We start from the raw sequence: 11,049 nt of genomic DNA, 5'->3' as shown, positions 1-11,049 counted from the left end.
AACGGAAATACCCGCTTGCGTACTGGCACGAAATTGATAGGACGGCCAATGTTAAATGACCAATTTGACCTTATTCCTCACCTGAAAATTTTATAAAATTGAGAAATGAAATTATTGTATATTAATTGGAATAATCGGCTTTAATTTGTCTCAATGTAAAGATACATTGATCTCATTATTTTATTGTTCAGATTAAAAAATAATAATTTTAAATTGAATTATTTTTATTTAGGAAAAGAAGGAGTAGAGGGGTAAAAAAGTAAATGCCTTGTTTTGAATTAACGCGGGGTAGTGCGCCGTCCAGCCGGCATGGCCGGTTTTGACTAAATCTTATTTTTCTCCCAGGCAGCTGCTCCACATTTAAGTTCATAATTAATTATGTGCCAAAACAGAGTTGATATTAGAATGGAGAAGAGAGTAAAGCGACGAATCTGATGAGAAGATCAACTGCGTTTTGAGCCACCAAAGAGCCCAAAACGGCAGCTTCACTGGATAGGGGAGAGCATCGTCCACTTCTTTCTTTCTGCTAGAGAGAGACCGAAGTTAGAATTGGAGAGATTGTAATTTCAGTTTCTCGACCACTCCTGCGCAAAATCTTCGTCCCATCAAGAAAAGTGTATTAATGAAATATATATTCCATAATTTAATATAATATTTGAAATTGTTTAAATCAACACAGTCAATATATCTTTGAACAAGTCATTATCCCCAACAATTTGTATAATAATACCTTTAAATAAATACTGAGGTGAAGAACAATGTGGACATTAAATTTTTAAAGGATATATACTTGATAACCTCCTGTGTTTTTTAAAAAATTATTTCATTAAAATTATTCTCAACAATTTAACAATTCAAAGAACTCCTTTGTTACCAAGAATTTTTCTACAGGAATAAGCATTTCTTCATGTAACCATTTGAAACACCTTAATGCTCCAGCAGTATTGAGTTGGTAGGATTCAACTTTTTTTTTTTTTTTTTCCTTTAAATATGTAGAATTTTGTTTTAAATTGTTGGATTAAATAGTTAAATATTTATTTATTCTTAATTAAAGTGATCATAATTTTCATAATATGAAATTATTTCAAAAGTACTCTTAAGTTTAAAAAAAAAAAAGAAACTAAAGAGAACGTATTGCATAAATGAACTCATATCACTACTCTCTTTACACTTGAAAAAGAAGAGGATATATGATACCACGTGGAAATAAAGTAATCTTGTCTTGATATGTTGGAATAGAATTCTTGTCATGAAGATGGGGTATTGAAGAAAAAAAGGAGAAAAATCTTTGAATGCATGATATTTGTGCACGCAGACATCAACACATATAATTGTGTATAAAGAGAAAATTATTTTAATTCGACGGTAAACACTAGGTCTTAACGTTGTACTTTATTGTTAAGATTTGTCTACCAATCTTAATTTGTAGATTCTTCTTTTTTTCTTTTTAAATTACTTTTATTTTATCTTAATCTTTTGAGAAAAGATGAAAAGACATGTACAAAATACAACACCACCTTTGGTAAATGAATGAGTTATACATATATATATATTTCTTGCTGTACTTTTTTAATTATTACCTTATTGGAAAATAAACTTCAAGTAGTTTAAAAATTAAATATTTTATGTATAGTTTATCACTATACTAAACCCGCAATAAGATTATGCATGACTATTAACTGGCTTTTGTAACAGTATCCTATCTAATAATGTGTTAGCATTGATGTTTTTGCACTAAGTATTAATGATGTATTAAACCCACTTATAATACAAGATGTAAGAATACCATTGGGAGACTAAACTTCAGAGATGAAAATTATCATAAAAAAAAACTTTCATGTTCAATCATCAATATAAATATAAGAATAAAAGCTTATCTATATTCATAAGTAATATCATTATGTGTTGGTTTTGTGACTTTTGGTCTTTTAAATTGATAAATAAAGAATTCTGAATAGAGAATAAGAAAGAATTTTTCCTTCAACTTTTCTCTACAACTCTTTTTTTCTCTCTTGCAAATGATAGAAATTTAAATAAGAGCAACTCCATTTATAACTTTAGAACTACAATCATTTTTAATTTCTAACATTTCTTAATTTTAATTTAGTTTATCATAAAATTAAAAACTCGACTTTAATATTTACTTATAATTAAATTTTATACGTTATGAGACATTATTAAGTATACACCATATACTTTATTTGTTCACTTTAATTACGTTTTATCTTTATTATTAAATATATGTATGTTCACTAATATATCATATATTACATTCAATACGAGATAATTCATCTTTTTACTTATAGATAATGTTAACTCATCTATAAATATGGATATATATATATATACATATATATATTGTCTCAATGTAAGTAGGCACATAAACTTGTCATAATAACCACCTATTAGAGCAATTATACAACCAACCACCACAGGAATACTCTAAGAGTCCTAATCTCTTGCATTACTTTTATACACATATACCCAACAAGTATATTAGCATGATATATCAATCATAGTTAAAGTTGATAAAGAAAAGGTTCAATTTGATAATGGTTTGTGATAACTATTTGACTCTAGGTTATGTGAGAATTTGTGGATAAATCAACTGGTTAAATGTTAATCTTATGAGGATTGAAATCGCATAGAACATTTTGTGTGTATACATATGATTGGATATATCATTATGTGAAACGTCTTCTATATCATATCTAAGTCAATTATGTTAGAATTTATTCATTATTATTTTATGTTTTATTTGCGACATATTTTACATGAATAAGTTAGTATTTTATTGTAATATTATATTCTTATTTTACTAATAAAATTGATTTTATTTTCAAAAATAGATATTTCCTTTAAAAAATATAAAATGAGAAGATATTTGTAGTTCTTTAGGTACAAACCTACTGAATAATTTATATGAAAAAATATTAAAGCATTCAAAGATACAAGTGAGTTAAAAAAACTTAATAAATTTGATTGGTAAACTTTATTTTGTTTTGGAGTTTAATAATTACTCAATTTATATAGAAAATTGAGACTTGTCCTCTTCTCTTTATTTCCCCTTCTTTGTTAATTGATTTATATTCTTTTAAATTTTTTTATGTGAAACAAAATTAACATTTCAATGCAATACAAGTAACGTTTATTCCTTTGGGCTTCAATTTGGTAATTGGAAAAGATACTAACATTAAAATTTAGAGAAATTTATAATTAAGAAATGTATTTTTAAAAGTACATTTTAAGGAGTTACTTATAAAATATAAATAAGAAATAAATTTTAATGATTTTAAAAGATCACCCTTAGGAGAGGGATCTTCAACTAGAAAGTGAGTAGTGGTCCAACCTAAGGAAAGGCCCAAAAGGGATCATTTTATATATACATAAAATGGATATTTTTATTTAGAAATAGAAAGATTTATATATCTTCTTAGTTAAATCGTCTGAATTACCGAGAAAGTTCTTTTAGAGTCACCTATTGAGGCTCAAGTTTGTAAAGTTAAAATGTCACTAAATATATAAAAAAAAGAATTAGTAGAAATTCTTGAAAGGTAGATTATTAGTTATATATTATCTGGACTCTTATTATTGCAAGCTAGAAGCTTCTTGTAAGTGCCTATTTTGCATATTTGTCAAGGAAACAACCAATCACTTTTTCCTTCATTGCAACAAAGCCTAACTAATATATGAGAATTGCTAGGCAAGATAGTGCATTAACTGGTGCTATTTGTTGAATATTACTTTTTTAATATTCTTATAGTCTTCTCTTTGCAAGGGTCTGACTAAGAGAAATATAGTTTTTGTATTTTTTTTTTTGGATTTATTTTTTTTTTGGCTTATTTATAGTTTTTAATGAAAAATTCTTCTAATATAGGAAATATTAATTTTGTATAAATCAAGTAAGCCTAATATGTTAAATCTCTCTAAATAGAGTTAATAAATGTTCAATAAATGAGAGTGATTTCTTTAATAGAGGTTATTGAGTTTTAATTTGTAATCTTTGTATTAAAACCTTCCAATTGGGTCTTCCCTTTTAAGGTCATTTAAAATTTAAAGTATATATGTCTTTTATGGGGTATGTTAAAGCCTGCAAGCATTTTAGAATGTTTAAAGGACCGTAATAGTTGGTTCAAGTATTTTTTTCTCAAAGAACATGAGAGTCTAGAACTCCAATATAGAGTGCTTAACAATGAAAAAGGCTATTTCAATTAAACTACGCTCTCTTTTTAGGATTTTTATATACCACTAGGCATCATCATGATATCTCAAAGTTGTAGAATGTTTTTAACTTTAGATCACCTTGGATTTAAATATTTGGAAGTTTGTGTAGCCTCTTGTTTAACAAATTCATAAGTATTTAACTAGTTCTATATTTTTCTTTTGAGTTTGGTAGTTATTTATTTGAATTTTTAGTTTTACAATAAGGAGATTAGGTTTATATGGACTTTGCATTTTAGTTTTCTTCTTATCTTAATACTTTCTAGTAATTTGTTGACTTTATTTGAGATTCTGTCTACTTTGTCCCTTTTTTTTTTCTCTTGAATCTCCATATTTCAAAGCAACTCTTTTCCTTGGCCTTTTTTCTTTTCTAGTAATAATGATATCATCTGATCATAATGTGATGCTAACCTCTTATCTGAAAGCTATCAATTTGTTTGTAGTAGTATTTACAATGCTTATGTTTTTTTTTTCCTTTCGTTTGGTGAGTAATTTGGATATTATAAGTCTCTTGTATTTTTTTTTAGATAAATTTTTTATTTGTAAACTTTTTATTTTATTTTTTCTTCATTAAGACATTATTATTTAAAAAAATTAACCATTAGACAAGGAGAATATTAACATTCTCAAATTTTCTCAACAAAAAAAAAATGACATTCTCTACCTATTTCAGAAAAAAAAAAAAAAAAAACTTACATGAGTAATTATTTTCAGCTTATATTCATACAAATGTGTATGTATGCACGCATATGTTCTTTGCAATGGTACTTGAATGGCAATAATTTGATGCATATATAATACACTTCTGAATTTATAATTGGACGGTTGTTTTTATTTATTTTTAATAAAACAGGCATGATGAAGCCCATTATTTGACATGCGAAGTTTGAGGGTCACAGCCCAACATTCCCGTAGGTTCATCCACATACCTGTTATATCTTGCTTATGTTTGTAACAAGTTTATAAACTTTATTATTTTAAAATTTTATATTTAAATTATTTTAATTATAGAAGGAAGGTTTTTTTTTTTTATTTATAAAAATTCTGACATCCTAAATTATTTAAAGTGAAAGTAAAAAGTGCATTTAATTTTTTTTTAAAAAAAATTAATGAAATTTGAAATATTCCGTCTCAATTCCATCTAAATTGACATTGGAACAATTATTTAAAATTTCATTATTTTTAATAGCTAGACTTTCAAACTCATTCTCAAAATCTATTTGAAATTTTATACGATTTCAATCTTTAGATCTCTAATAAAATTAAATTAAGGGTAAATTTTCAAATAAAATTCTACAAAAATAATCTAAAGATTTAATATTAGGCCCGAGGTTTCTCTTGATGATCATTTATTAATCATCAAGATAATCTTATAATACCTACTTTAAAACATATTTTAAAGCTATCCAAATACCAGAAATGAATGAATCAATCTGAGAAATTAAGTATTACTGGTGGGTATCTTAGCCAAAGAAAGATAGCATGCAGCAACAGCTAATTAATTTATATTATAATAAATAATTAAAATAAAGATTAGGAGATATTAATGAAGAGAGAGAATAATTACTAATAACAATTGAACTAAAATTAGAGAAGGGTTTTCAACCAGGAATCGAAATTAATCCACGTGTTCTATTAATTAATTGCTAGATCTGCAGCACACACACTCACACATACATAAACCCAACAAAGATTGTGTATAGCATCATGAGCAATCAGCCTTTGATGTTTTTAGCAGAGTGACTGCTCATGATGTTATAACGTTTCATATTGAAGCTCTTCATATATTGATTGTGTGCTGCTGTGCTGCCACCAAAACGGTGCCATTCGTCTACCGGAAACCTCCCCCCAGAGCCGGAGCCCAGTAGTCAGCTCCGTTGTCACTCCCAACTTGCAGTGTGCATGATACAGGAACCAGACACAGCCCCCTACTCCTCAGGTCCTTCTTTGGCTCCTCATGACCATCCTTCAATCATTTTATTAATTAATTTAATAAATTAATTAACTAAATGTAAATTCAATCAAAAAGCCACTTCTTTGTCTCTCTCTTTCTCTATGTATATGTGTATATATGCTATCTGATTAAAGTTATAAGCCTTCACTTGACAGAAAAGATGACATTTCCTTAAGCAAACTCTAGTTTATTTATATATATAAATACACATAGAGACAAGAATTAAAGTACCTGCTCAGCAGCTCCAGCTTTCCTCTTCATGCAGTTATCATTCAGTAGCTGGATAGTCAAAGAAATTGCATTAGAAAAAAGGGTTAGCTTTTAATTTTCATTTGTCAACTTATAATATTATTTACATGCATACATATATATCTAAGCATCGCAGATTCACAGTTCTTTCTTTCTTTCTTTTTGATACTTTTAGTGAATCAAAAAGCAAAGTTTGTACTGTGTAATCATTCCTTTATTGAACTTAATGAAGGTTAAAAGCCTTTAAAGCTGCGAAACATTGTCATAATTTTAACCCTTTCTTTTTCAGATCTAAAGAGAGAAAAAAAAACAGTAAAACTGTTATCTTTTCCAGATTAAAGTTCCCCACACACAGCCCCCTTTAAAGCATGCAGTGGATCCAATAAAGCATTTATACCTGACCAGGGTCTTCAGGAAATACACAATTCCTCTCCCCTTGAACCTATATTACCAGATTTCAATTAATCATTAATCAATTAATGCATATCACATATATTAATTACTTATATATATGCGCAAATGCACATGCCAATTGCCAACACATAAGCATATGCATATATACATACACACACATACACATATATCAATATATAAATATTAAACACAGAAGCGAGAAAGAGAGAGAGAGATATTTGCTTCGGGAAGAGAGAAATCTATATATTATATATATAGAGAGAGAGAGAGACAGAGAGAGACAGAGAAATTAAAAGTGGGGATTGAAATGGGTATATTTTGTTCTTACAGACTGTTGGTGCCTAATGTTGGATGAGGCAGAGCCCAAGTACGGTAAACTGAGAGCCTGCAATGCAATATTCAAGGGGGATATTTAAGAAGAAGAGATAGGGAATATATTTAGGACTTCAATAACTAAAAGAATGTTGAAAGAAACAATAATATAGTAAGTGTGCCATCACTTTGCCTTCATGGTTGTTTGTGAAATATTCATATAAAAATATGATGCATATATATATATATAAAAGTTGAGAAGAAACATCACCTCAATTTGACTCTGAAGGAATCTGATGTACCCAATAGCTTCTAACAAGACAGACGCCGTGTCAGTCTGCAAAAGAGAAAAACACCACACCGCATCCCTCCAAAATCACATTCATATACATACATTTCCTCTTTTTATTTATACATATCTATATATATATAATTAACACCAAATTAAACCCTAGCAGTAAACAGAATATAAATTAATTAACTTATAATGTCTTTAATTAATTAATTAATATCCCTTATTCTTACATCTGCAAGATCTAACACTCTGAGAAGGCTGTACTAATTAATTAATAATCATAAGAAACTTACCTTTCCAAATGGAGAAACTAACTGGTGAAGGGCAGTAATACGGTCTCCTAATTTCTCCTTCCTTACCTGATTATTTTAAACAACAAAAAAAATTTATAGAAATTAAAGATGATGAGAAGCTGGTGCATGATTTTTCACAACCTTTTAAATAAAATGTAATTAAAAATTATTCCTCTTCCTCTCCTTTTTGGTCTGTGGATGATATAAGAGTAAGATATGAAGGGTGAAAGAATAAACAGGCCTGAACAAAAGGACAGTCGAGAAAGACAATAGCTTTACCACCTCACAGATTATGATGTGCGTTCTGTGTTGGGTTGTGCATGTGTGCATGCTGTGTGAAAAAGATAGAAACTCAAAGTATACCTTGAAGGTAGGCTGGCTTGAAGAAGCTTGAACCCTAGCTTTCTTAACTGCTCCACCACTTGCAGGGCTGTTACACTGCAGAGAGAAAAAAATTATACCCAGTAAATCAATCAACAAGAAAAAGGAAAGAATTATTTTCATGGGAGTAGGAGAAGAAGAATACATGTTAAAAGATATGAAATTAATGCATGTTATAACATATATTGATTACAGAAGCTGCTAGCAAGGTAGTATCACAAATTCATGACTGTCTTGACGCATTTTTGGGCACCATGAAGTAATTCATGTATGTAACTTGTAAACAAATCTCCAAACCCTATAATATATATGAAGCATGGGATTTATGGAAGCACTGGATATCTGTATAGATATATATCGGGTTTGATAGATCTGGCGGGAATGTGTGTTTTTTCACCTCGGAAGATCGATCAGGGGGTGGATGCCTGCCATCTGATTTGTTGTTGGTAGAGAAATCCAACATGTTGCTGCTAAAAGTGGTGACGCAGGACTTGGGGGAAGAAACTGGCATGACCTGGTGGTGATGAGACCAAGTAGGTTTTGCCTGAAAATCTTCATTTGCATGCCCATAAACAAAACTGCTTGCTGAGTTTTCTTGCTTCACTTCCACTACACCACCACCATTTGGGGGTTGATGTAATACTTGCTCCTCCCAACTCTCCAACTTTTTGGCTTGAAAATGGCCCATCGCCGCTTTTTCCTCTTCACCCACCAGTCCTCCCCTAAAAAATAATCACATGAATATGTAATTAACACCCATTTATTAATTTCTAATTATATTTTCAGTAAATACATAATACATGAAGATGGATCTTTTCTACATATTAATTTAGAAAGAATTACCAAAAATAACAAAAAGTTGAAGGTAATCCGCTAGAATATATGTCTATATATAGATGATGGAGAAGAAGTATGCAAAATATAGTGTTATTCCTCAAGTGAAATCTTATATATAAGAAAACCAGGTTATTCCACCAGTTAATTTAGGAAAAGAGTTGCCAAAAATAACAAGAGTTGAAGATAATCCACTATATAAATATGGAGAAGAATAGAAAAGTTGAGTTCTTGTCCAAGTGAAGCTGAAGATCAGAAGACCATGAACAACTAATCAGTATAGAGAGAGAGAGAGAGAGAGAGAGAGAGAGAGAGAGAGAGAGAGAGAGAGGTATTACAAGAGAAGTTGACTCCATGACTCAGGAAGCTGATCTGGGCTGCCATGCCAGGAAGGAAGAGGAAAGACAGAAGAAGACGATGAAGAAGAAGAGGGATTAAGTGTGTAGTGATGAGGGAAGAGAGTGGGAGGAGGAGGCAAGAACGGAGAAGGCGGTTGCTGATGAGTACTGGTTAACGGTGGTATAACCATCGGCCTTACTCCGTTCATATTCCACCAGTTAGGGTTTCCAGCCATCATCTGCTGCACTGGTGAGCTCTGCAAAACACCTCGATTCATGGCCTGCAAAAATCCAAGCCTTATAATTCTCCAACAACAACAAAACTATATAAACTAAACCCTCTTTCTCTTTTTCTCTTTTCTCTCTTTCCCTTTTTCCCAAACAAGGCTTTGTAGAGACTTTGTGGATGTCCTCTCACTCTTTGGTTAAGTAGGGGGAGGGAAGTAGAAGGTATTGATCATGAGAGAATTTGAATCATGGAGGTTTTTTGAGAAGCTTTGTCTTTGTTTCCTCTCTTTTCTTTATTGCTTTCCCCTTTCTCTTTCTTCCTTTCTTTTATGTTTTTCTTTTTCTTTCTTGCTTTTCTTTCTCTGCTTTTGCTTTATCTCAAAGTGGGACAGAAAAGGTGGTAGCAATTCTCGCTATTTAAGAAATATATATATATATATGTATACATGAAAAAAAATAAAGAGAGGAATTTGCTAATGTCACATTCGGTGTATGATTATTCTGTCGTACCAAAACATATGTCATGCTTAGATTTGTTACGCTGTCAACAAGAGTACTATATTTTCATTTTAAAAAAAAAATTATATTTATACAATTAATTATCAGGTATATATCACATCTTATTCTTAGTAGCTACTAGTAAATTTATTTAATGAATTTAGAATTTTACTTTAATTCTTTTCACCAATACTTAAAAGAGATACATTAAATCCAATATATCTAACTTATTTTTAATAATCAAATATTAGTCAGAAAATAAAATAATATTAGTTTGAGTAAATCAACAGTATGTTATTTTAAAAAGTTCAATGCACAGATAATTTAAATTAAACTGTCAATAATTAACATATAATATTTTAAAGTATTTTAAAAATAAAAGCAAAATCAGATTAAACAATAAAATTAAGAATGCACACTTTTTTAAAAAAAAAAATTCTAACATAATAATTTTTTGAGTTTTTTATTTTCAATTTTAAGATGCTAATGCTGTTCATCTGTTAAATCTTTTATGATTTAAACCATCCATATATTTAATTTAATAATTTTATATATCCTAATTAATTATCGAACTATAAATACGAAAATGGTTATAACATCTCTCGACCAACACCGATATATATATATATATATATATATATATATAACTTTATTTATTTAATATGTAATTTTCAGAATATGCTTCTTATTTATTTATACATTAAGGATGTACTATCTCCTTCACTAATGAAATTGTATAATTTATATTTAAACACTCGGCTTTTAACTTAATTAAGTTTCTTATATATAAAATTCTATTGAATATTTTGTGGAAAATATTGGAGGCTTTGATACTGTGTGTTTCCTAAAGACTTGGTTATTTTGGTTTGCTATAGAACCAAAATATGTAGTTGGAAATTTGTGGAAATTTTATGCTTCTTGCCTTACCGCAGTAATTTCTTTTTTGTGCCCCACACTAATTTGATTATTAGTGATGAAAAAAATCTCTCACCTATATGAACAAAAATTAAGTTAATTGTAATTATAATCAAA

At 29.2% G+C, this 11,049-nt stretch overlaps 1 protein-coding gene across 2 annotated transcripts; it reads right to left on the bottom strand.

The window, feature by feature from the left end:
- Positions 1–5,768: 5,768 nt before the first annotated feature.
- LOC110818634 (basic helix-loop-helix (bHLH) DNA-binding superfamily protein) lies at positions 5,769–9,919 on the bottom strand. 2 transcript variants are annotated; one of them, XM_022047576.2, is made up of 9 exons: positions 9,292–9,918; positions 8,517–8,841; positions 8,102–8,176; positions 7,739–7,804; positions 7,422–7,487; positions 7,167–7,223; positions 6,822–6,866; positions 6,407–6,454; positions 5,769–6,187 (listed from the first exon to the last, which is right to left on the bottom strand). In XM_022047576.2, the coding sequence occupies exons 1-9, from the start codon at positions 9,567–9,569 to the stop codon at positions 6,053–6,055; spliced, it is 1,095 nt and encodes a 364-aa protein (XP_021903268.1). In that variant the 5' UTR covers positions 9,570–9,918; the 3' UTR covers positions 5,769–6,052. The 2 variants fall into 2 exon arrangements, with proteins under 2 accessions (XP_021903268.1, XP_021903269.1); XM_022047577.2 differs by lacking the exon at positions 6,822–6,866 and having other exon boundaries at positions 9,292–9,919.
- Positions 9,920–11,049: the final 1,130 nt, after the last annotated feature.

The sequence above is a fragment of the Carica papaya genome, chromosome 7 (genome assembly GCF_054855325.1).
Source record: "Carica papaya isolate Zhongbai chromosome 7, ASM5485532v1, whole genome shotgun sequence".
In the NCBI taxonomy this organism is placed as follows: Eukaryota; Viridiplantae; Streptophyta; class Magnoliopsida; order Brassicales; family Caricaceae; genus Carica; species Carica papaya.
The sequence above is the reverse complement of the archived record's forward strand: the minus strand, read 5'-3'. Positions and strand labels throughout refer to the sequence as shown.